A 27004-nucleotide genomic window follows, 5' to 3' on the forward strand; every position below is an offset into this window, starting at 1 on the left:
TTTTTGTTTTTCGATCCATTATTTTTAATGGCAAGCCCGAAAAAAAGACACGAAGGACAAGTGGACAATTCACTCGAGGAGTTCTTTGCAATTCTCTATGTACAAGAAGAAAAAAAAAAGTGTGGGGGGGGGGGAGGGAAGAAGGGAGGAGTGCTCTCAGGTTTCGGCGGTCGTCGAGGAGGAGGTGGCGGGCGGTGTCTGTGCGTGCAGGTGCCTGTGCACCATCTCCTCCTTGGAGATGAGGTGGCTCGTCTTGCTGAGCAGCGCCATCAGGCTGTTGAGGTTGCTCGACCACTCGTTGAGCACCTGGTTGGGCTCCTTGTGGCAGCTGAAGCAAACCACGCCCGCCAGGCGGTCAATCTTGGCCCACACCCGGCCGGCCACCACCAGCTCCGACAGGACCTCCTCCGTGCCCTGTGCACGTGCGACGGAATGGACTCACCACCGATATGTGCGACGTGCGCATATTATTTATCATTTATTAATACTGGCAACCCTCACAGAGGGTCATAACAGAGAGGACAATACAATTACATGCATCAAATATGTACAGTCAACAGCAAAAGTTTACGGGATGCGGTTTCCCCTTCAAATGTGAATTCCTGCGCTGTTAAGGCATGACACTTCGTATTTAACGAATCACTGTGCAGGTGGTGAAGGCTACTACATGCTGGAACATTTAATTCGAAGCTGTGTGACCATGCTTCGCGAGAATTCAGCTCCTTGGCAGATCCTGCGTCCCGTAAACTTTTGCGGTTGACTGTACAATGCCAATGTACGTAAAGTAGCTTAACAGATGTCAATTCACAGTGAATAAGATGTTCACTTCAATGATGTTCAGCGCACTTGTGACATTTATCAAAGTACGTACAATGAACATCAAGTCGCACATATCACTTGGCACTTCAAAACTAAATTGGAAACTCCCGTAAGTACGCCTCGGCAGCATTTTCAAAGTTGGTGACATCTTTTAGGCTTACAATAGCGTTTGGAAATTGGTTCCACATTTCTATTGCATTGGGTAAAAAAGAGTATCGATATGTATCAGTGTTGGTACGGTACGGCTTTCTGACGTAGTCGTGGTTAGTTCGCGGGTTTCTTTTGCCTGGAGCGTGTAGATATTTGAGCTTATCAATCTTTAGTTGATCCTGCATTATTTGATAAAGCATCTTCAGCCTATATTTCTTTCTATGTACCTCAAGAAGATCCAAGTTGCAACACTGTAACATAAGCGTGACCCATTCCTTCCTTCGGTACGTCGAACAATAGTGCTGATATTGCTGATCTTTTTCCGGTAAAAAATTTTTCATTGGCTAACTACTCTGGTACGGTCTGTCATCGTTAGGTCAAAGTGAGCTTACACGAGCAGAACTTTTCAGAATGTTGTCGCCGATTCTATAGAAACGAAATCTGGTCTATCAGATTACATGTGTGATGTGAATTGTAGCGTACATTCTGGAATGTGCGTGAGCACCAGTGACTATACTAGAATGTATGCCGAGTCGCACATAAACCGCCGGTGCACTCGACCTGTAGATCAGATATTGATGAACGATGACTGCGCTAACTGCTCGAATTGTGCTTGCTTTGCTTGGCACAATTTCGCCCAGAAAAGAAAGCATAGAGAGGACAGAGAAGGGTGGGGGTGCTCCCTTTTGAATCTGCCAGTGTACGAGTGAGAGACTAACCAATGCAACCCCGAGTCTATGTGCACTTTCGGTCATTTACGGTCCAGCATGTTTTCGTTCACCTTGAAAGCCACCACTCTTCTAGAACTCACAATAATACAAAGAGAAGCGATTTTTTTCTCACAGCATTCTGTGCACCACAATGCAGCGTGTGCAAAACCATACGGCTACCGCTGTAGTACCAGGTGCCATAAATGTTATTCATGAGAATCAAGTGTCGAGCATACAAAAGCCCATTTTATTTTTTTGCGCATGCAGTAGAACCTCGCTCGTACGTTTCGGAAAAAACCGTGAGAAAAAAACTTACTAACCGGGAAAACTTATGATCCGAAGTAACAAAAAATTTGACAGACTCAACTATTGTTGACACCTACGTAATGCGAAGCGTTGCGTGGATCATTGCGGCACAAGAAGCACTTTGTTGATTTCCTATTGCTTCCTATTTTCCTATTTCCTATTGTTGATTTCCTATTAAGAGGGCGACGGGAAACCGAAACGAAATTGACGTGGCAGGCAACGCCGTATGCCACAGAAGCAAAACATAATACCCACATCACGTCGCCTGCAGCATGGAACGATGGCGCGTATGGATTATCGCCTACAAAAGGTGTGCAGTACGCTACCAATGGCACTACGTACCACAAGCTGCAAAACAGATAAGTGAAGATGCTTATCACAATAAGATTCGCAGTGATAGCTGTGAATACTGCGTGTGACGACCCCGGAGAAGCTTTGCTGGTACTAAAATGAGAAACTGAGCGCGTGCTGCTGTTTTCATGTGAAACGGGCAGGTGAGTATTGCGGTGAAGCTGCCGTGACAGGCAGCTATACGCTGTTCTAGATCGCGTGCGCCTCGCATATTTTCCTGTTTACACGGCATCTGGCGGCTACAAAACGCATCATACAATTGCAGTTTGGTGCCGAACTGAACGTTGGTGCCGAAGAATCGTGTTCTCCAGGAATGTATGAACTGGTAAAACGTGAGCACAACTCTATTGGGTCATTTTTTGAGTTCTCGATTGCAAACGTTGGCGCCGCGAAAAAGTACATAACGGGAATGTATCAATGAGGTTCTACTGTAAACGTCACAAATCACTCGGGTTGTGGAATGGCCTTCGGTTTGCTGACCACTGCGAATAAGCCTTTTAAATGCCCGCATCGCCCAGCATGAAGCAGTGTCATGCATGCATCGATGCTTCTGCATTTTTATGACGGATAAGGTAGGAAGCGGTGCAGTGCGATAGAACAAATTAGCCTGCATCGAAACTGTGCCGTGTCGACAACGATGCGGCTGAACCACAAATCATGCACGCATTAAAATATGGTGTTTAAATGGCGAATATTTTTACGCGTTGGCAACAAAAGTTGACCAGGCAGATGCTACTAAATTCGGAAGTGGCTCTCAGCTCGCAAACTGCCACGTTGATCCCCACTTACATGTTAGCAACTGTCCTCACAAGCATGAATTAAATTTGCTCGGTGCGGTCACCGTGGACCCACAAATTAGAGCGATTAGTCTCACGTGCTGCTGCCACGTGGGTCTCTCGCGTGCTGCTGCAGCATGTATGAGGCATGCGATAGCTTCATTAAATCCAAAATGAAATGCGAAACTTCCTCACTAAATACATAAATTGTGGAAGTGAGTGGAGAAATATGGCATGGGAATATAGGCTACAAACGTTCGAACGTTGATGGGAGTCGAACTCATGACCTTTGGTTAACGTTAATGAAGGCAAAGTTAATGAAGATAGAGTTAATTAAGGCATTTGAACCAATGACCTTTGGTGGGAGTCAGACACACTATCATTGGTGGTAATCAAGGTGAAGTTAATTAAGGCATATGTAATTAAGATCAAACTGATTCAGGCACTCGCACCCACAATATTTAGTGTTAAGGTGAATTAATGCACAGTTAACTGAGGTAGAGTTAATAAATGTGCTCTAACCCACAATCTTGGGTGGAAGTCAAACCCTCGACCTTTGGAATTGAGGGGGATGACTAAGCGAATGAAGAGGGACGACTAAGCAAAGTAGACTAAGTGAATTAAGGGGCACATGTGCGTCATATGTTCGTCTTTAATGCATCGGCATTTAGGCTTTCGCCTTCAAGTAGTCTTAGGGATAACATAAGAGACCCTGTCAATTTTTGTAAACTTTCGTCACTTGTTACAACAAATCGGTTGCTTGTTACAACATGCGAGAGAAGATTTCTTCCTGCACCGTTATATTTATCTGGCGGCGACGTTCAAATGCAACATAAGATGGGGAACATTACAAAATGGTGCTGTATCAAATGAGAACGTAATGCATAGGAGTCAATGTGATTTAGGTCAGGACCACGAAAACACAATATAGCATCTGGGAAAACACTATATATATATATATATATATATATATATATATATATATATATATATATATATATATATATATATATATATATATATATATATATATATATATATATATATATATATATATATATTATATATATAAGTGGGAAGCCAGGACAGCTTTTAGATATATATATTTATATATATATATATATATATAAGTGGGAAGCCAGGACAGCTTTTAGATAACCGCTTTTAGCTAACCTGGCTAAATGTGGCACCTGAACTGACATGGATAGTATTGAGGACGACATGTTACCTGTAGCTCGACTGCAATAAATTTTCCTTTTCCAAGTGACAATAAATCTCCATCACTCATCATCTCATACCATGGACAAATGGGGAGCGAACAGTTGAAGGTGTTGGACCTAGATTTCCTTCAGGTATGAAAATCGAAGTGCCACGTTACAAGTCGAGGGCATTTTTTTTTTACCTCTGCCCATGAAAAATCAGGATCACATTACAAACGAAGGCGTGTTACAATAGAGTAAATACAGTACATGGCCATTCTTGCATAAAACGCCCATGAAAATGCGCCTGGGATTCGGACTCATGGTCTCACGCAAAGCACCAGAATGCCACAGATTTGCTGCGGCAAGTAAGGAAACGAAAAATAAAGGCCAGCGTCACAGACGACTACGACCCTAAAGCACAGCGTGACACTCACCTTTTGGGACAGGTCGAGAAGCTGTGACATGCGCTCCAGCGTGATTCGTGTGTAGTACTGGGACATGACCCGGATGTTCTGCAGAAAAGAAAGGGGGCCAGGCAAGCTTTGGCAAATGCCATTCCTTTCTTTTTGTTCTGTTTTCATACTTTTCACATCATTAAACCGAAAAGCGAATTAAAAAAAAACTCCTTAGCTGGCCGCAGTTATCAACAGTTATCAACAGATTGACAGTGACTGGTAAACAGCAGCAGCTTGTGACTTTCAAAGTTCATACAGGTGAACTTGATCTTCAGAGTTGTAATGCCAAGATGTCTTTCTTTAGCAGACATTCTCAGGAGTGGAGCTACTTGAGCTCTCCTGTCTGCTTTGACGCATTGCAAACAATACTGGCATGCTTACAATTAAACAGCAGCAGGAAAGAAAAAAGATTTGTTCAGGAACAGGGCACTCGAGATGCATGCGCTTGCTTTTTAACCTCAAGTAAGGCGTAAAAATCTACGCATAAATGTCACATGCAAGTCTACGTATGATATCGCATGTACAAACATTTCCATTACATCACTGTGTCTTTGCTTCCTAGTTTTGAAAGACACCAGTAATGATGGAATCAATATTGCCACAGCTTACTGACAGCGAAGAAACGAAACATTTCCAACAAGAATCAATCCAGAATCTAACCTTTTAATGGCTGAGCATAAAGAAAAATCACACTAAAGTAACTAGGACAGGGGTGAGCACTGTCTGTGCTTGGCGAATCAGAAGTGGGGCCGCTCCTGACTGCTATTTACACATGACGCAGAAATTCCCCAATAACTTGCATACAACACAGGGAATCTTCATGAATTAGCTTTAAGATGGTTAAGTTTGGATATAGCGGTAACAGCACTGGTAAACAGCACACGGTAACAAGCTCTAGGGGAATCGATGTGCACGGGTAATGTGAATAACTTCTGTTCAGAAACATAAAAGGATAAGAGCACATGTCAACAGTGATAAGGAAGCAAAGTAAGGCAAGCACATCATGGGAGAGCGCGTCAATAACGACACAATTAAACAGCACCTCACAAGTGCCGAAAAAAACGATAACTAAGCCAACCTGTGCACCCAAACCGACTCACATGTTCCACAACACGGCTCTTCAAGTCGTTCCAACGGCGGTCGCCCATCTCGTCGCCGGCGGCAAAGATGGTACCCGGCGTCGTCCGCAATTCCGTCTCGTATGCCTTGCACATGCTGCGCCAGTCGATGAGCTCTCGCGTAATGAACAGCTTGAGCAGCTCCCTGCAAGAAATGGCAAGTCGCAAATGTAGCACTCTGGCGTAATTTTTCCAACCCTCGACATCTTCCTGAATAAGCGTTTAGAGACAGCGCTCATCCTGCGTTCTTCCTTAGTTTGTTCGTGCAATGCTAACAAAAAAAAAAAACGCAGCGAAAAACCATTTAAAGTCGGCAATATCTTTGTTGTGGTAACCTGCTGCATATCCCCATGCTATCGGTGAATCACAAAACCTCATGGGCACATCAGCAGACGCACGAAGTGGAAATCTCACTGCCAACCATAATGCAAGTGACAAAGTGTGGGCACGTGCCCATGTCGTCTGCTCTGTAACCCATGTCGTCTGCTCTGTAATCCATGTCGTCTGCTCTGCAAGGCAGGAGCTAGCACACACCTAGGGGCCCAAGTTCGACTCCCCTCCAGGATTTTATTGTGAGACATCGGCCGATATCCATCCACAAGTGGGTAAAGTAGCTAAAGCATGCTATCGCTTTTAAAAATGGCTGCGCCACTCACTTGTACTGTGGCAACTCGTCGAGGTTTTTGTCCAGCTTGGCACGGTGGATGAGGTCGTGCTGTTCGTTGTCGTGTGGCGACAGCATCAGAAACAGCAGCATGTTCCTCAGCGCCTATTGAACACGCAGAAAACGCACTCGAAGGGATTAGGACTAGCTCCCCCCTATTACATCACGGATTTTGCACACAAATGGTCAGCAAAAACTTCCTGCAAAGTGGACTGCCACTTCACTCGTTATTTTCCTGGGGAGCAGTGTACAGTCACACACCATATAATGTAGTCGCATTGAACAAACACACACAAAGAAAGAACTTACACAGAGCCTTATTCATTATACATTTTTCACGGATTTGACCATATCAGTGGGGAAAAAAAAGTTGTGACCAGGTCTACACAAAAGGAACACAAGTGTAATTTCTCCGATGGGCCGGCAGAACATGCTCTCTAGATTTTGATCGCCCGTCAGCAGCTAGCAGCATGAAAACAACAAGTTAAATGCGCTTTGCACAGTCACTGTAATATACAGCACAGTACAAGCTCTTTAATTCATCCTCCATTCATTCAGGCTCGCCCTGTCATCTTGACAAGCCCACATGCATTATTTAACGGTATCAAACTCACATTAACTCACAGTACTTGGCCACACACCAGTTAATTTGAACCTTCCCTGGAGATCGCTAAGCACGGAGTGCCGCAAATGTGTGCTCGGTCGCATCGACCACGGCTTTTTCCGCAGTGTTAGCTACAAGCAGCAGTTTCGTTCAGACCCGTTGCATGAATTGACTGCGTGCCTTCAGAACCGCATGGTTGCCATCCATGATCACGCCGATAGCGACAACGGTTTTGCCCGCGTAGGCTGCGGCGAGCAGTAGCGTTGTTTTGACTCGGTGTGCACTGACACTGTACTCAGCGATCAACAGTGCTCACGACCGCGTCGATTCGGTTTCATGCCCAGCGGTTGCGGCAAGCAGCATTTTCACTTCAACTCGGCGCAATGTAAGTGCAATGGCGCAAAAACCCTGTGCAAAGCCGCCGAGAATGAACATCGATTCTACCGTCATGGTAGCCATGTTTTGTACACCATCTATACAAGCATACTTCCAATGAAGCGATTGTTATAACGACGGGTTACTGTGTTGACATATGTTCATTCCTGTTCACACTTTATCCCAGCTGGATACACTGTACCAACTGCTGCTTGGGCTGTGCGACAAATGGCCAGCAGTACGCTGCGCATAAACCGTGACAGATTACAGGAGCAAGACGTGTCGACCGACCTCCTTGCGCTGGGCCTCGTCCTTCTGGACGCTCTCGGTGCGGTACAGGGCCGAGTAGTGCTTGCAGATGGCTAGGTACGAACTCTCGTGCTGGTCCAGTTCAATCATCAGCTTGTAGTAGCGCATCTTCAGGTCCTGCATTGGGCAAGAGAGTCAGCAATTGCATTTCTGGAACTTGCCTGCTCCCAAGTTCCTGTGCTTCGAGTTCTGAAATAAAGTTCTTAAATGTATCATATCTTTACTGCCCTCACATGGGTTTTCAAGGCCTTAAAAATGGCTTCTACTGTATACAGTACTCATGTGATGCTAGCGTCACCCCCAATTGCTATCAAAAATTTGATTTTTTTTTTCTAGAGTAATCAATGCGCCCTTGAAAAGTGCTGTAGAGACCGTCGTCTGCTCCTCTGAGCATAAGTTCTGACGAGACTGAAAAAATGTCAAGCTAGAGTCTCTTTATTTACCTGTTTAGTGAATCTTAGTTCAGCTAATGTCTGAAAATGAAGGGCCTTTGCACTTCCTGTTTGCATAAACCTGTGCTTTCATCACAACGGTAAATGCTGCTGTCTGGAAGTAATACTTCGTTTGGGTTTATAGTGGGTGGCTGAAAAACCCCAATATACAGCCGCCTTATTATTTTTTTCCCGATTTAGTCCTAGAATGTTCTTTCGGGAAAATTTCCCCACATAATTATAGTATCCCCTCAACTTCACATCAGTTTCCTGTGAAAAAAAAAAAGTGCGAGCATCATGTGAGCTAATATGGTATACAGTCGATCCTCGTTAAAGGGACACTAAAGTGAAAAATTATTTCTTCTGCATCAGTAAGTTACCTTTCTTCAACACCAACCACGCCACTCTTGCCACGATAAGACGTTTGGTAAGCCAGAAAAAGCGCAAGAATGAAATACGGGTGGCGACGCCTGCTTAAGTTCCCGCACCTGGTGGCTGTGACGTCATGGATTTTGATGGCATCTTCCAGGGCCTACTAATTATAAATAGCGGTACAGATTGACTACATTGTGTTCTAGAGGAACCAAATATTAAACATGGCAAGTTTCGGGAACCTTTACTCAGTCAACACGGCCCAAATGCGAAAACATACTTTGGAATCCCTGACGTCACGCTGACGTACCGGCGCTGGGGTTTCTGCGCAAAATTCAAATAGTGATACTTGGACCTTCATTTTCACATCTAATAATCAAACTATTTTTTTGAAATGACTGCCTGCAGGGTTCTCAAACAATGCTTCATTAGCCTAACCTGATTTACTGTTTCGCTTTAGTGTCCCTTTAAAGCAAAGTCGCATCTGTCACAAAAATAGTTTCGTTATATCCGACATTCATTACAAACATATATCTGTTACACTGCAAGAGCGGTAAGTTAATTTTTTAGTTACTTCACTACATCGAGCTTTGACTCTGTTCGCGGATTCTAAAGGACCATTACAATCCCTGCTAAAAACATATTCTCGCAGTCTTATCAACAGAAATGCAGCCACTTACAGACACTACTAATCAAAAACACTGCCCGACGGCCAGCTGCCCAATAGAGTAGCTATTCAACCATTGGAACAGGGCAAATCACTGGCCTGCTGCGCTGTGTCATCGAAGAACTTTGGCGCGATCTTCTTGCTGATGATCTGCGTGCGGATGTAGTCCTGGCGGGCCAGGCAGAGCCGCATCTGCTCCAGGATGAGCTCCACCTTCTCGCGCTTCTCCATGGAGCCAAACGTCTCGACCTGCAGCTCCTGCATCAGGGTGGCCGCCTCGGCCACATTGCCTTCTGCCTCCTTCATCTGGGCCAACTTGTGGGTCAGCCGTGCACGTTCAACCTCCACGTAGATCTGCGACGCAGGATGCGCGTCAAAGTCAGACCTCGATGGTAGCCCCACCCTTACTCGTGGCGCACACGTTTACGCGCGTGAGTTCCTTTCGCAATTTCTGTTCAGTAATGGCAAGGAAAAGAACTCTGCAGAAGCCACCGCTGAAGACTATCGATACTGGCGAACGGCCGAATGTTTCTGGAGAGCTATTTGCTTCATTAAAGGAATGATGCACTTGAAGGCACACATTTGTTACAGCGAGAGCATTTGGGTACAGTGGATCCCCATTTAATGTGGCTTTCTCAGGACCGTGCAAAAACCGGCGTTCCCTAAAAACTTTTTCATAAAGGTGCCCTACGCAGTGGCTGCGAAAAAACCTTACCCTACTCTACACAGCCTCTTCCTCGACCCTACAAATTTTAAGCACTGCTGTTGAGGCACTGTGACACGGCGACACGACTTTAACAGACACACTTGCAGGTCAGTACATGCTACAGCGAGTGTCGCTAAAACTATACTTTTGACAACCGGCTAGCGACACTAACAGTGAAGTGCACCAGATTGTTTCGGTGTCACCAAAAGTGACACCAAATCAGCCGACCTGACAGGGGTATTAGCCAACGTTGCTCACATCCATGGTAACGAACTTGCCACTCTTTTTTTCTTTTGATTGCAGGCGTCACGTGAACTTGGGAGATGGCAACTGTCTGATAAACGCTTGTGTGCTATACCTGAGGACACCAAGACTGCCCTAGTTGAGACGCCCACCATGCAATGAATGAGAGTAAGCAGAACTGAAGGGTCAACACTCCTAGGGCTAGACCTAATACACACACACACAGATACCTAAGGTGGTAGTGCAAAGAAGACATCCGCTGAAGTAGCTCAAGTTGGTAGTGCAGCGCAAGATGTGGCTTCGGCTTCAACTGGCATCGATGGCAAATTTCTTTTTGTACACTTTCATTTCCCCCTTTTCCATATTATATCTACGTTTTGTACGTTACTAAATTTACAAATGGCAGTTGGTGGTGCATTTTGCACTGCCTGCTGCCATTTTGATTTGCCTTGGCTATTAGGACCAGTCAAGTTGCTTTTTTTTTTTTTTCAAGTTCAAGTTCTTTATTTGCATAATAATCAGGTTACAAATGGGGATTATACATACATACAGAGGGAGGTCCCATAGTCAATAGACTGTACAGGGGACCTCCCATTACAAATGAGTAGGATATATGAATACAAAGCAGCTATATGCAAAGACAAAAGACACCATGTTAAGTTAGTCACTAGCTTACGCAGTAAAATATTTAACGAAACAAAGCACTTATTAATATAATGATAACGATCAAATTGTTATATTGAGTGCAAAAATTTACGAAGTTTTGATTTGAATGTGTAAAAATGAGAGAATATCCTAATATGACACGGTAATGAGTTCCAAAGTAATGTGGCTGAAAAGTTAGTAGTAAATTTACCATAATTAGTTCTAGGTTTTGGTAGTAAATAGCTGTTGGTAGAAGCGAAACGGGTAGACGTGGAAAATGGATACTGGCTGGTAGTAATTATAGGGAACGGGAGCTTTCCGTTAACAGATTTATAAACAAGTATTCCAAGTGAGTATTTATTTAGTTTCTGTAACGATAAAATGCCGTTAGATCTGAGCAATGGAGATGCTTCCGATGTGTAGCTGCTACGTGTAATGATGCGAATTGCTTGATTTTGGGTATGCTGTAGTGGAGATAAATGTGTAGAATACGTGTTTCCCCATGATGATATGCAATAGTTAATATGCGTGTGAATAAAAGCGTAGTAGAGGGAGATGAGTGTCTTCATATTAAAGAAATTTCGAACTTTAATTAATATTCTAATTCCATATGCTGCCTTCTTTGTTAAGGATAAAACATGCTCGTCAAATTTTAGGTGTTTATCTAATATGACGCCAAGAAACAGTGCACTATCAGTAGGATAAAGTACACCGGAGGCAAAGGTTAGCGATGGATACACTGAGATATGTTTTTGTTTAGCTGAGAAGATGACGAAGTTAGATTTGGCAGTATTAATGTGTAGTTTGTTAAGTTGGCACCAAGTTATAGTATTTGCCGCGTCGTGATTAAGCTTACACATCAGTGAATCAAGACTTTTGTCTGAGGAGAAGATGGTAGTGTCGTCAGCGTAAAGGATACAGTCAGAGGACTTTAGGTACTTTGGGAGGTCATTAATGTATATTAAAAACAAGAGAGGCCCTAATATAGATCCTTGTGGTACACCAATGTTAGTTGTTTTAGGGTGCGAGTAAGTGCTGGAGATTGATACAGTGTATTCTCTATCTTTCAAATAGTTACGTAGTAATTGCAGTGCCGGGCCAGTTATACCAATAGAGTCTAATTTAGCAAAAAGGATGTTATGAACAAGTGAATCGAATGCTTTAGAGAGGTCAATAAATAATGCACCAGCGAAATTTCCAGCGTCAATTGCCTGCCGAATCTTGTCTGTTAGAAATATTAATGCCAAATCAGTTGAGTAACCTTCCCGAAACCCAAATTGATTTGGTGATAGGATGCAAAATTTTGATAAATAGCTTGATAAGCGTGTTACGATTAGTTTTTCGATAATTTTACTGAAGAATGAAAGTATAGCTATAGGGCGGTAGTTAGATGTTAGACGCTTATCTCCCTTCTTGAAAACAGGGATTATTTTGGCTTTCTTCAAAGAACTTGGATAAATTCCTGTTTTAAAGATAAGGTTCACTATGTGACAGAATGTTTCAGATATTAGGTAAGCTATCGTTTTTATAAGAGAAGGGCTGAAGTTATCAAGACCAGGTCCTGTATTTTTTAGACTGGAAATGACTGTGACTATGTCTTGAGGTGTTGCGGGATAAAGGAAAAAGCTATGGGGCAAACGGGGGTAAGTCTCGGTCAATGAATCTTCACACTCTTCATTATCTGCACAGAAGGAATTAATGAAGGAGTTTGCAATGTCCAAGGGAGTATCAAGGAGAAGATCCCCCGACTGTATCATAGTTATTTCGGAAGTATGGTTCGACCGACCTAAAAAAGAGTTTAATACGTTCCATTGCTTTCTGACATCATTACCTGCAGACTTAATTTCATTTTCATAATACGTCGTTTTAGCCTGTTTGAGCAGTTTTCCTAGTAAGTTAGAATATTTGTTATACCTTTCGTGAAGTGCTGTGTTAAATGGCTGTTTTTTTGTTTTTCTGTAAAGGTTATCTTTTTTCCTTAAGCAATTTAGTAAACTGGTAGATAACCATGGGTTACGAGGAGCTGAAAACGTTTTTTTACAATTCATTAGTACCGTGGAATCTGAAATAGCTTTAGAAATTATTTGTGAGAATGTATTATAGGCAGTTTCTGGGTTATCACATACCATTACTGGGGACCAGTCTGAAGCGGCAATTATTTCAATAAAAATTGACGAATTAAATTTCTTTCTGGTGAAGTTTGCATCGGTAATGCGAGCAGTAGAAGTTAAGCGCACGAATGTTGGGTAATGATCGGTTATTGAAGCTTCGACCACACCACAGTCAGGGTTAGTAAGAAGATTGGATACTATGTGGTCGATAAGCGTGCCCTGTTTATTCGTGGGACAACGAGTCGGAAGAGTAATTAGGTTTTCATATCCTAACCCATTGAGGCAGCTAACGTAGTCATTAAGTAGTGTATTGGATGTATCTAAAAGGTTAATATTAATATCACCCATGATAATGACATTTTTCTGTTCGAATGTTAAATTATGTAGCAAATTACCTAGGGCTAAGCAAAACGCGCTTCCAGATGATGAGGGTGAACGATAGATGCAGCCAACTATTAGGTTTTTCTTATCTTGTGAAAAGAATGTATCATCAAATTCGACCCAGACAGATTCACAGTTCGCCACGTTAAGTGTCAAGTCAGATCGCCTGTGAAAACGCAACTCTGAGGACACAAAAATAGCAGCACCACCATGATTACTGTTATCACGGTGGCAGTATTCGGCTGAGTATGAAGGAAAGCAATACAAGTTACTGTGGGAAGCGGAGAGCCAGGTTTCACTAACGCAGATAACAGAGAAATTATGACGGGTAGATGATAAAAAATTTGTGATGCCATCCATGTTTTTTTGCAGACTTCGCGCATTGAAATGGATTAGTGAACGGCAGTGCGATGAAAAATAAGCCTCAAGTTCTTCAGGTAAAAAGTACGTAGCCATTGGACAGAATTTAAAAATTGAAAGTTGGAAGGCTTATGCAAAGTTAGGTAATGATAGATAGATCAGAATCAGAAGCGATGCGAAATACCCTACTATCGGGAGATTTCCGCACTTTGATTTGACAGTTTTCTGTCCAGATGAACTGCCAACCCCTTTCCTTCTTTAAGGAAACGTTTATCTAAAGCCATGAGATTATGCACATTGTCTTGAAAAATAAGTTTGGCAATGTAACTTTAATTAAAGACTAATAATTTTCACCTATGCTTTCCTTGGCTTCACGTAGTCGCGACTAGCAAGAGATTCAACACCTCTCATTCAAAGTTGTTTAAGACGACCGAAAGCTTGCTAAACCTATGCACTTTTCTTGCCGAGTCACCAACACTGCCTCGGGCATGCTTCCTCTGGCTCCAACCGTGACAGGGCTCCGCATCGCTGCAAGCCGAGTTGGAGCACAGTAGGAACCAGTCCAATGCACCGTTAGAAGAAATACGAACTGCGGTGCGGGCATGTGCGAGTGCGTTGCTCCTCCTCCCCTCACCTTTCCGGCCGTGACGGTGCGGAGGGTGTCGATGAAGGCCAGCTTGGTCTCCTTGTCAGGCATCTTGTCGATGTAGGTGAGACACTCCTGCACCATCTTGGCCACGGACTGTTTCATCTGGCTGCGCCGCTTGGTCAGCGCCAGCACCTGCTCCGACAGGGCGGCCCAGTCCTTGCTCTCGAAGCACAGGCGTACGATGGCGACCAGGACCCGGGAGGTCGAGTGCGTGTCGCCTCCCTGCAACACGCAGTCCGTTTCATTTCCGCCACGAGCACACGACCTTCACCGCCGTCGTCATCAGCTTAAGATCACTACAGGGCTGTAGTGGGCCACTGTGTGTATCGCTCGGAGAGCTGCACTTTTCCTTCTGAAACACGATCGTTCGTGCTCTCCGAAGAGCCCCGAATACGAAAACAAGTTGCTTATTTGTTCCAAATGCTCCAATTGAACGTTTCATAACATGCGATGTTATGACAGAAACTTAGTATCACTGTGAATACTAGGATATCAACATTGTTTCATATATACTAAAGGCAAAATCCTTTTATTTTTTACCTGACAAGGGTTCAAAAAGCATTCGACGTGTGATTCGGTCCTCGCACTAATAAATTCGCATTTGGTTCGCTCTCAAAAATTATTGTTCGCACACCACTATAAACTTGAGCGTAGCTTGTGGAGACAACACTAACCGTTCTCGCCTGCTTCTCCAAGGACAGCAATTGATCAAGCGCACCCTTCAGGTCACCTTTCTGAAATGACAGTTGGAGCATGCGATTAATGCTCAAGTAGACAGATATGAGCAGAAGAAAGCACGAAATGCTTGAGGAAGTCATCATGTACTTTGGCAAGCTCCTCGCACTGAGGAATTTTCTCGTCGCAGGTTTTACTGTAGTCCACCTCCATCTTAACCAGCCTGCCGGCATCTGAAAACGTTTCGTTCGACATAGCTGCCGATTTCCTGCAAGGACAATAAGAATAAAGAAATAAATGCATCAAGGTATAAAAAACATCTTTGAATCAGGTCAAACTAATAAATGCCAACCTAAGCATGCAGCACAGCATGCAACTAGAAGAGAATTTGTGCGCCAGCCAATAGCGTTCGTTCATTTCCGTGACGTCACGGCAGAGGCAACCTTCCTTCAATTTCGGAGTCTCTCGGGGAACTGTACTTTGTAGTAAAGAGAGGCACATATATAACTGTGGTTTTGTGGGCGGAGCTTGTAATAAGTTCTGGTAGCGACATACAAATAGGAGCACGATATCGTCACAAGCTTTCGTCCGTATTTCTCTCAGCTAAATCGGAGCGAATAGTTGAATAGCGTGCAGACTTTATTTGCCAGATTTATCTGCGATTTCTTATTTCATTTTCAACGATTTTCTTAACAGCTCCAGCTACTTCCTTGTACCGAAACGAAGTTCTCGCGAGAGAATCGCATGAAAACAGACATTTTCTTTTTTTTTTAAGCTCGATGGCGAAGGTAACGCGGCCTGAAGCTGCACCGACTGAATTTAGGATGCTCTTCGTTTTTTGACGACGCGCGCAGGCGTCAAACCAGTCGCCTTACAAGTTTCGAAACTCGGCAAGTCAAGATGCACCGAAACGAAACGCGCGCCACCGAACAATTTGGCGTTCACTGATCCGATTCGCCAGCTTGCCTATCGGATAAAGGAGGGCGCTCACAACTTGGTTTAGCGAGCGATTTGTTCTTGGCGCACGCGGCAGCGCTTGAAGACAGATCCGAAGATCAGACGAGGCAGTGCCGTCAAGGTGGTAACGCGGCGACGTGCTGAATTTCGCGAGAAACTCGCGACAAGCCGCGGGCATCCGCGAGTCACCAAAAAGCATCCCAAATACGAGAATGCCAGTGAGGGCTACCTATTTCGGCAAGTCACGCCGGTGACAAGCCCTTTAACGGCGAGGCTTTAAACTCTGGGAACTGGGCTTAGCGCATCGCGTACAGTTCGTCTCTCTCGTTGTGATTGCACGAATTCTCGCGATCGACGATGCACGCGGCATTTCTAAACAACGACATCGAGTGAAAAATCTACGACAACTCACCCCAACAAGACGACCGACCACGACCACCGACGGACCGCCGCGAGTTCCGAACGCGAAAACCCGAAAAAAGAAAGTCGTGCCGAGAATGCTGAAAATTTAAGCGTTCTAATGCCAGTGGGACAGTATGACATTTAGTTATTTAAGTATTTCTTGTTAAAACTATTTGCGCGATTTGTAAATATTTTAGAAAAAGGACAATTTTAATAGGCGTTTTGAAGCGTGTTGGGTCGCTTCACCTTTTCTGCCTACCCAGTATCAAACATGTCGGACAGCTGGATATGTAACTTGGCGTACGACGGGAAATTCGAAGCTCTGAAGCAGCAGCTATGCGCCGATCGCACGATACTCACCAAGAAAGACCTCGTAAGCTCGCTCTCGGCGTGTTCTTACCAGAGAACTGACTTTGAGGAAATGACAGAGTCATAGCAGCTTTCGGAAAAGGCCCATCATTCGTTGATGACGGAGCATATCCTTACCGGTGTTTCATTGTAAGCGCTGTTCCCGTCGCTGTCATGAAAATCCACGCTTCTCACCTCGCAGGCGGGACGCATACCCCTGCACTGGGCCGTCTCGGGCAAGCACAACGACATCGTCAACTTTCTTCTGCAGCAAGGGTCCCCGGTTGACTGCGTCGATGAGGTGTGTAGTGCGCGGATGCTTCTATAATGAGAACTCGCTAGCCAAACCATGTCTCACCGGTGCATTAATTGTTAAAATCTAGCCTACTATATTAACGTGGAGTGTATCGTTGATTAGATATCCCAAACAACTGTTATTTTTCGCGGTCCTGAACAGAAAATTGGTGTCTTCGGAAAGCTGGTACACTCTTGTTATTGTTGTTGTCCTACAGAAATAACACGTACACCAACGAGGAAGCATGGTTCGGCAAGGAGGTATTACGGAAGGAATTCATCACCCCTACCCAACTTGATAGCATTGAATATCACCAATGTATATAAAGAAACAACAGAGTGCATTTGGAAAGAGAATAGGCAGATACGTAAAGTCTATTTTCCCGGCACTCGCCTCCTATTGGAGCTCGGTGGTCCCATGACAAACTGCCGGGAAGAACTGCCTGGAGGTATACGCTAACCTAACTTAACCATACGAGAGCCAATAGGAAGAAGGTGACTGCCGGGAGAAATTCGTTTCATAAATTCTCTCGGCTGCCTGTAGAATAGACACTGCCATTCATAAAGGGTCCCCAAGAAAAATAGTAAAAAGAAAAGGCTGCAAAAGTGATGTGTACAAAAAGATTGAGTGGCCATTTAGTAGCAAATGCAACAGAAATGCGTTAGCGTTACATCGCACCCATTTCAGGTCCCAGATCCATGATACAAAGTGCATACGCCCATTGCAAAGCGTTGTTTAGGAGACATACTCGACATACATGCTGCGTTGTTTGTTTGCTTATGGAATTGAGCTGAGGAGTTGGGTTATTATGTTTTGTGAGGTGTTGTAAGGTACACTTGGAATTTGAAAGGTTAATATTTCTGTTTCATTTTTTTTTTCAATAACAGGATCCTGGTAAGTTTTTTACTTGCATTGAATGAAAGTTGCTAATTACAGTCCTTGCAGTGACCAATCACTATGTGGGACAGACACCACCAAAAATTAATGAGACTACTCTTTCATACCAACCATGGCATAGTAGCTTGCATATGGTTTTGTAAACTTTGTGGTTTGTATCTGTTTGTACATATTTGTGTGTATGCATATGCTCCACATAACTCAAGTATTTAATGTTATGGGCAGCGGAAGCCAAGTATTTGGTCGAGTAATTAATTTCATGACTTTCTGGCCTTATTACCAAGCTTCTCTTTCTTTCATTTTTTCTTTTTGATGCAGGCCAATTGGACGCCACTCATGATTGCATCATCTGTCGGTCATGTTGAGATAGTGTCTGCACTGCTTAACAGGAACGCTAAAGTGGGCATTGCAAACCAGATGGGCCAGACGTCGTTGCATTACGTTGCGTCTAAAGATCACCTAGAGGTAAGTCTGCTGCTTTAACTTCTGGTCTGTTCTTTATAGCTGGTACTTCTCCCTGGTTGCCATGGTTGGCAGCATAGAGTTTCTCACCATATTACCTAGAGGGAAAAATTGGCGCTGTGATGTTCTTGTATGCATGGGAATGCTGGGATATGGTGGCTTTGGATTGGCGCCGTCCTAGGAAAGCCAGGACACCTTGAAGGCACGCCTGGCTGGCACCATGAGGTGGTGTCCAAATCCACGCCCAGGGGGTGGCGCCCTCAGGATAAACAGATGCAGGTCTTGAAGGCTATGCTCTTGCTGTTTGCATGCAGCAGAAATGATTGCGAGAGACTGAAACAGTCATAGATGTTGCGTTTTGGACGCCACCTATTCTGTCTTCCAATATCGTTAATTTTCTATAAAAGCTGCATGTAAAAAAGCACTTTTAACTTTAGTATTACACAAAATTATGTTATATTCAATCATAAGGACTTGGACATGTACATACAACTTTATCAATATTAAGTATCAGCAGGCCGCCAGAGTTGGAGGACAGATGACAAGGTCCATGCTCGTTTTGCGGCATATTGTAGTCTCTTCTTGCTTTTTCTACACTTGATTATGCACTGCAGGCGAATAAAATTTGCTGAAAGATGTAATACGGATGAGTGAACACTTCTTATGAAGATTTTATTTTCAGACTGTATTATCTCTGCAGCCATATCCACGTTTTAAGCCAAGCCTCGCTCAACACCAGCCAACATAAGCCTTGAAGACCTATATACCGTCATTCCCATGAAACAGTGCCTGTTATGAAACTGATAGATGTTGGCGCCAGATTTCCCTTCAGGTAACATTGGGAAAAACTGTATGGTTGGCAGACAGTGATCTAAAGTAGTAAAAAGTTACAAGGGTGAGAAGAAAGAGAGAGGGAGGCACGTAATGGGGGTTGGCACATGCGATGATGCCACACACAAAGGAGAAGGAGGGCAGGCGCCAGGACACGTCCTCTTTACACGAGAAACACGGCAGGGTAACCGAGAAGCTATCACTGACTATGACAATCATCTGTGATGGCTCCTTCTGAGATCTTCTTGTTTCACTGGTGCCAAAGGTGCTGTGGAAGAGAGCTATATTTCGCAGTTGACGTATACAGCCTGAAGTCGATTGTTTAACTCTGATGTTGGCACAACCAAATTGATGGTGTGCTGCTCCATTTCAGGCTGCATGCATATTCCACAAGTAAAGGCAGCTTCTTTTTCTTTACTCGTTGCCGAGGGTGGTTGAAGCAACTTCCTTGCAAGAAAGCTATGCCACCACGTCCAGCTACGAGAGAAAACAACTTTCCAAGATGGCAAGACGACGAGATGAGAGATATACAGTAAAACCTCGTTCATACGTTTTGGGAAAAAAAATGCGACAATAAAACTTACTTAATCGGGAAGACGTACGATCCGAAGTAACCAAAAAACTTTGACAGACTCAGCTATTGTTCACATCTGCGTAATGTGGATCGTTGCGGCATGCGATGTCGCGTCGAGCTGGTGGTGCTGCGGTGGCTTGAGACATGTTTTATTGTTTTCCTATTGCGTGGTGTTTTCAGAGGGCGACGAGAAGCCGAAACGAAATCGAGCTTGTGGAGGACGCCGAATGCCGCCGAAGCGAAACATGATGTCCACATCACATCGCCTGCAGCAGGAAACGGTGTCGCACTTGCATTATCGCCTACCAAAAGCGTACAGTACGCTACCAATGGCACTACACACCACGCAATGTAAAACGGATAAGTGAAGATGCTTATCGCAATAGGTTTGGCTGCGATAGCTGTGAATGCGGCTTGTGATGACCAAGGCAGAGATTTGCTGGTACCGGAATAAGGAACTGTGCGCGCCGTTGTTTTTATGTGAGATGGCTATACACTGTTCTCAACTTCACACGCCTCGCGCCTTTTCTTGTTCACATGGGATCTAGCGGCCGGAAAACATATCATAAGACCGCAGTTCGGCGACGTACTGAACACTGGTGCCGAAAAATCATGTTTTCCAGAAACATAAGAACCGGTAAAAAATTAGCGTAACTCTATTGGGTCACTTTTGGTGTTGTCGATTGCGAACATTGGTGCCGGGAAGACTTATGTAACGGGAACGTATCAACAAGGTTTTGCTGCACTAACAGGGCAGATGCACTATCCGCATCCGTCTTGTTTGCGCAGTTCTTGTCCCGTCATCTGCTCCATCTTATTGAAGGAAAACTAACTAGCCCAGCTTGGAACTTTCCGAGGCATGCTTGTCAACATTGCTGTTGTGCAGGTTGCCAGACTCCTACTGGAGCACCATGCCAACATCAATGCCCAAGACTCGTATGGCAGCACCCCGCTGCACCGGGCTGCGTCCCTGGGAAGGTGTACCATCGTGCGGCTCTTTCTCGATGGCTACCGGAACCAGCTGGACATCAACTGCACCGACGAGGCCGGCAACACACCCCTGTGAGTCTGCATTGCTGCAGTGCACTATCTGGTCCTCCTTGACGCAGTAACACCCGCTTTCCTCCAGTAGTCGGATAATATATTGATTGGCTGGCTTTGAATGGTTGGGTGGGTTGAATGTTTCAGAGAGAGAAGGGAAGAAGGAAAGGTAGGGAGGTTAACCAAACTGTGTCCAGTATGCTACCCTACATGTGGGGAGAGGAATGGGGAGTGAAAGAGAGAGAGAGAACTTAGGCGTAGGATGTCTATAGTCGGGCACTCAAGTCTGTTGCCTTCAGGTAGTGAAAAAGCGCTCGAACTGCTTTCTGCACTAATGAACTGTGAGGCCAGGCTCCCAAGATCTTCGCTTCCATAAATGGCCTGTCATCCAGTCTATTCAAGGCACACTGGAGAGTCTCATGTTGATTATCGAAGCGAGAACAGTGGCACAGAAGGTGACTAATGGTCTCTTCACATTTGCACTTAGCACACATTGGTGAATCCGCCATTCCAATACGATAGCTGTAGGAGTTGGTGAATGCTACTCCTACCCACAGCCGACACAGCAGTGTTGCGTCATGTCGTGGAAGATTCGCTGGTAATTTAAGTTTCAGTGATGGGTCGAGGCTGTATAAACGACACTTAGAGTTCTGTGGTGTATGTCAGTAACTTAACGTGATGGTACGAGCGAGGAGAGAATGTTTCAAAGCTATACAGTGGCTATGAGGTAGGCCGTGATGGAGGGCTCTCTCTGTCTTCATTATTAACAGACAGCTTTCTTTGTCTACTTTGTGCACTTTGAATGGTTGGATAGACAGCGTTCTCGCACGATAAATTGGAGAGGGCAAAAACTCGAAAGGGTGACCGCAGTAAGTGAGAGTACACTGGAAGAGCGATGACGGGAGCACATGGTGGTGCGATATCCAATTTCACTGTATGATAACTGTCATCCAGTTATCGCTTGCTGCAAGATGAACCTGCTATGTGAAATTTCTTTAGTGTCGTCACCGGTTTACCTAACGAGTCTTGTCTAATCAGAAACATGCACAATGTTTGCTGTGAATCGAGGGATGGCATGGAGGTTGACAGCAGCATCACATAAGAAAGCTACCACTGACTTTGAATATCATCCGTGATCATTTCTGCCTCAATTTTTTACCACCTTTGGGTTTCTTTTGGCACACATACCTAAAGTTTCATGCAAGAGCACACTTCACATTTAAATGTGTCTACCACGGCTCAGTATCAGTTACGTGGCTTCATGGCCAGAAGTACAAAGCCATGACCACTGAGCCTGCAACGTGGTAACCGAGTAACTGTCTTTGGCGCCATGCTAACAGTTGACAAGAAGCGTGGAATTGTATGTATCATATTTCTGTGCACACTGTCCTGTGATAGCTGTCTTAGGCACAACAGATGAAATGAACGATGATGTTATGAAAATTGGATAAAGTGCATGCATAACTTAGCCTTAGCCAGGTGCCATAGATGGGTTCTGTCAGAATAATTTTGACAAAAAAAAAATCACTGCTGTGCATGGATTAAATGGGAACTGGCTAGGGCTAGCTAGAGTGAATTCTTTCATTTATGCTTTCACCACGTCGTGCAATGTTAATGAGATTTCATGTGTGCATGCCTACACAACGACCAATTCTTTTTCGGACGCCCGATTTTTTTCAGACGCCTTCTAGGCACCGCCACGTCCTTTTCAGAGCCAATGTATGAGGATGTCAAATTTCAAATGCTGAAACGCTTTGCCGTCTGATTTTCTGGACTTTTTGCCGTGGCCACAGGTCTGAAACAGCAGTAATTGAAGCCAATACTGTCACCATTTTGATTATATCACAGCATCGAAACAGTGCTCTTGCATGCCAATCTGCTAGCAGCTGTAGCCACCGCAGCAGTGCTAGGCCTAGCTGCTGCAACATTTGCTGCCAAGCTTCCTGCTGTTTGGTGCCGTGTTTTTTATTGGAAGAATTTGACGCTGGGGGAGGGGGGTCAGCAATGATTCCAACTCTGCCATTGGGGTCAAGCGGGGCATAATGCTGGTTCCCATAAGTCAGCTTCCCCGAAACCCAGCGGTGTTGTGCGGTCAAGAAAAGGGGCCATTGTCACGGGACACAGTATGTACAGCATTACATAATTTACACACGCGAACCCATTGTCTTCTGTCACATTACGTCCAGCGATATGCCTAATATGCGTACTGGCAGGCCTTCAGAGCTATTTTGATGTGCCTGTGAGGACTGGAATCCTTATTAAAAGCATTAAAAAGGCATGCATTCATTTTTTTGGACTGCCCAATTTTTCGAACGTTTTCGCAGCCTCTAGGGAGTAAAAAAAAAATCGGACTTTGACTGCAGTTTGGTGCCTTCATCATCATTGGCAACTGGTTGCACAGTGATGAAAAATTGGAGTCTTGGAAGCTGTTACTCGTAAGGGGTGTTTAACTTTACCCTTTTGCAATCACATTTCGTATCTCCATGATAGTGGTTTATAAAAACGTGGGTATGAAGCGAGCAGGCATGACATCGTAGTTACAGTAGTTAGTGATCATAACGATGACGCTTCCTTTCTTTCATTATTATTAGTTCATTTGATTTGAGGGTTGCTCAGCTGGACATTGATGGTGGCCACAGGATGGCAAGACTTGGTCAAGCCGAACACCGCATTGATGTTTTTCAGGCACTTGGCATGTGAAGAGGAGAGAGTTGATGTTGCCAAGATGCTGATTCAAGCCGGCTGCAGGACTGACATAATGAACAAGGTTGGTCGAACGTCAGCTAGGGCAAGCATGTGCTTTTTTTATGGCACTGCCCAGAAGAAAGTCGGGCATCATCGAAGTCAAACAGCGCGAAATATACAAAGGACAATAGACTCAGACAGCGTGGGCACCGACTCGGAACACAATCTTCCATTACACTCACACATAAAAAGGTCCTAGGCACATGGAAAATATACAAGGCACATCAGTGAATTACGCCACTCATTAATTTTACGCACTCTTTATTTGTGTTGTCTGAGTCTATTATCTCTCGCCTATCTTGTGCTGTTGATTTTGCGAATGCTAACCTACCAACTTGCCCATCTTGCCGTTTATTAGAAGGTGTGATGCCATTGTCTGTGGGAATATATATATTTCTTTAGGAGTACTCTGACACAGTGGGAACGTTAGTACGTGGAGGGTTTGGCTTGTCTTGAACTTGGCCTGGTGTAAAACATTGTCATGGTTCTGCAAGTGCAGCTTTTTTAGAATTAATCCCACAAAGGCTAATGCATGTTATTTTTGATATGGCGAGTTTGATACCTCATAATTCAGATTTAAGCATGGTAAAGCTAAAAGGCTCTGGTAGCATTTCTGATACCCTGGAGCGATATTTAAAACGTGAATAGTTCAGCAAACCAATTACTAAATAATACGTCTTTCATTTATGCCACCACTTGCATAACATAACAGACTTGAAAGAAGCGTATGCTGGGAATTTTAGTAATCCAGACGGGAAAACTACAGCACAATAAATACACTGTATGAGAAGAAGACTCCGTCTTGTTTTCTTTTCGTCCAGTGTATACCTTGCGCCATAGTTTCATACATAACACGTATGGCACATTCAACTGTGCAAGCTAAATTTGGGGTTCAGCTGTGAGCATCGCCACGCAACTTGCTCACCACAAAGAAGCTGCATCATGTCTGGTATCAAGAAGGATGTTTCACAAGCAAAACGTGCACAATAAACGAGTTTCTTTAATTAATCCATGGCATCTAGTCCTTTTAGCTCACGTGTACTCTCACAATGAACAGCAAACCAATAGCTAACACACTGTTAGTTTATTGTCCAGTACAATACTCCAATTTCATTCATTTTGGCAGCCACAATAGAATTTAATGTTTTCTCTTCACTGCAAGAAGTTTTACTCATATTGGTTCAAAGGTTGCCTAATGCAAACAGTTGCGTGTTTCATGTAGTTTCAAGTAGGGAAGTTATAGCTGGCCTTGAGGTAAACCTCTTTTTAACTTCTTCACCCGTGGAAAAATCATCTGTAGATGCAACACAGAGCTTGATAGAAGCAGAGGCTCGAAAAGCAAGCAAGACTGAGTGTGGTATAGCTGAAACTTCCATGCTGAGAACTTGTGCCAGCGTGTGTGAACACTATTGCAGGTAAACGGGCAATCTGTGACAGTTTTGTTTTGCTGTCTTGTGCAGGAAGAAAAGACCGCCTTCCAGATGGCGCCACCATCTCTGTCGAGGACACTGCAGTCTCTGCGTGTGGGCTCCGCAGGGGATTGTTAATAAACAAATTTTCTTTTTTACTTCTCTCTCTTGTCTCCATTGTCTTGCAGTCCTTCGTTGAAACCGAGCTATATCCTTATAGAACAGTCGAGCTGTAGCAGCAAGTTATCCTTGTATAAATAAAAAAATGTCACTCTTACTGCGAGGGGAAGCTTAACAAGCCAGATGCAGAAGCGAGGTTGATGGCAACGTTGCCTTGAAGTCCCCACAGCAGCTTGCTATGAAGTCGTGAATTTCAACAGCATCTGCTCAAGCCCTACTTCATTTTTATTAGTAAACATGACCAGATCTCATTCTAAATGGGTCAGAGACTGAACTTAGCAAGCTTAAAGGACTTTTACTGTGTCATAACAGCCAGAATACAAGAAAACGTGTTTAAAGGGGGCTCTGAACCACTTTTTTTTATCAAAGTGGAGAAATTCGTTTGAAGTGAGAACAGGCTATTTCAGAAATACTTCGCCTCAAAAAGTACTTCAATGCATTGAGCAGAAGCGGAGTCATTGGCAATCAAATAAGACCTCCTTGGTGCTTCCACTCCTTAATGCCTTGCACTGCGAGGGCTACGGCAGAGCGGCACGTTCCCGCAACACTCCACCTTCTAAATGTCACCGTGGCGCAGAGTTCAAATTTGGTTTCGGAACAGCAACGCCACTTCCAATTTCGACGCTTACGACGCTCCAAAAGCGATTGTCCTCGGCGAACCAGAGTGCGCTTAGCCACTGGACTCGTCGCAGCCGCGCCTCCTACGCTGCATAGCAGAGTGCAGCTGCGCGCAACTGTGGTGCATATCAGCAGGATTTGTTTTGTGCACGACAAGGCTTGGGTGCGTGCTCGCCCTCACATAAAGTAGTCCGACCGTGCCACGTATTGCGCACTGGCGTTGTCCTTCGCCAGCTTGACCGACAAGATAGTAGCCACATCCAACCTGCACATTTTTGAAGCACTGCGAATTAGACTGCCAAGTTGTCTTGCTGGAGCGGCCACGAGCGAACACGCACTGGCAAGTGCGAGTGCGGTCTGACCAAGTCGAAATCGGCGAGACCCGATGGCTACGACACCGATAAGCAGGGTGGCCAAAGTCTACTTCCTACGCGGGCTGCCGCATCTCAGCAGTAGCACACGGTCTGCTTTTTCTGGAAGTATGTAATTATTGAAATCTGAAGGCTCTTCCGGAAGACAGGGCAAACAATAGCGAGGGGCACATATGCAGCAGAGAACACAGGCCCTTGACCAGGAATTAAAAAGAAGCTTTAGCTCAGGCCCAACTCTGATGCTGCGTATTCAAATATGTTTTAAAATGAAGAAATGCTTTTCCGAGATGACCCCTGAACCGATTTTAATGAAATTGCTGCATCTAGGAGAGAAAGCCAAATTCTAGTGACTGTAAGAAGCGAACCCTTTATTTAGGACTTTAAAAGCTTAGCGGAAATTGGGTACCTAAAGACCACCAATATTTGATGGATATCTGGATAAGGTTCTAATGCCCAAGTCTGGCACGGTATGTTAACGGATATCTGATATCCTGATAAGGTCCCAACATCTAAGTCTAACACAGAAAGTTCTGTGAACAAACAAGGGACGTCACATATTCCAGTGACAACAATGGTGTCCTATGCACATCCTATGGACATCCATTGCCAGGAATACACCATGCTTAGAAATTGGCTTCAGAGTGGTTGTACGTCCCATCAGAAGGCGTTCTGATCAGTCTTTTTTTTTTTATTATTGCAACAGCAAACATACGGACACTCCAGGCACATTTATGCCGTCACCGTGATGTTCTGTATGAAGTCCAAGGGCAATAACATCATCGCAGCGTGCCGTAT

The 27004-nt window shown here is 44.4% G+C and overlaps 2 protein-coding genes across 2 annotated transcripts; one reads left to right on the forward strand and one right to left on the reverse strand.

The window, feature by feature from the left end:
- Positions 1 to 16529, reverse strand: Rpn5 (regulatory particle non-ATPase 5). Its single transcript, XM_075701586.1, has 10 exons — positions 16449 to 16529; positions 15230 to 15347; positions 15079 to 15138; positions 14390 to 14626; positions 9409 to 9663; positions 7822 to 7956; positions 6544 to 6656; positions 5870 to 6032; positions 4749 to 4826; positions 1 to 414 (listed from the first exon to the last, which is right to left on the reverse strand). The coding sequence occupies exons 2-10, from the start codon at positions 15332 to 15334 to the stop codon at positions 157 to 159; spliced, it is 1404 nt and encodes a 467-aa protein (XP_075557701.1). The 5' UTR covers positions 15335 to 15347; positions 16449 to 16529; the 3' UTR covers positions 1 to 156.
- Positions 16530 to 16685: 156 nt separating this feature from the next.
- Positions 16686 to 25198, forward strand: LOC142589909 (uncharacterized). Its single transcript, XM_075701587.1, has 6 exons — positions 16686 to 16811; positions 16989 to 17087; positions 18297 to 18443; positions 20732 to 20907; positions 23572 to 23653; positions 25092 to 25198. The coding sequence occupies exons 1-6, from the start codon at positions 16710 to 16712 to the stop codon at positions 25176 to 25178; spliced, it is 693 nt and encodes a 230-aa protein (XP_075557702.1). The 5' UTR covers positions 16686 to 16709; the 3' UTR covers positions 25179 to 25198.
- The last annotated feature ends 1806 nt before the right edge of the window (positions 25199 to 27004 follow it).

This window comes from Dermacentor variabilis, chromosome 8 (genome assembly GCF_050947875.1).
Source record: "Dermacentor variabilis isolate Ectoservices chromosome 8, ASM5094787v1, whole genome shotgun sequence".
NCBI classification, from domain to species: Eukaryota; Metazoa; Arthropoda; class Arachnida; order Ixodida; family Ixodidae; genus Dermacentor; species Dermacentor variabilis.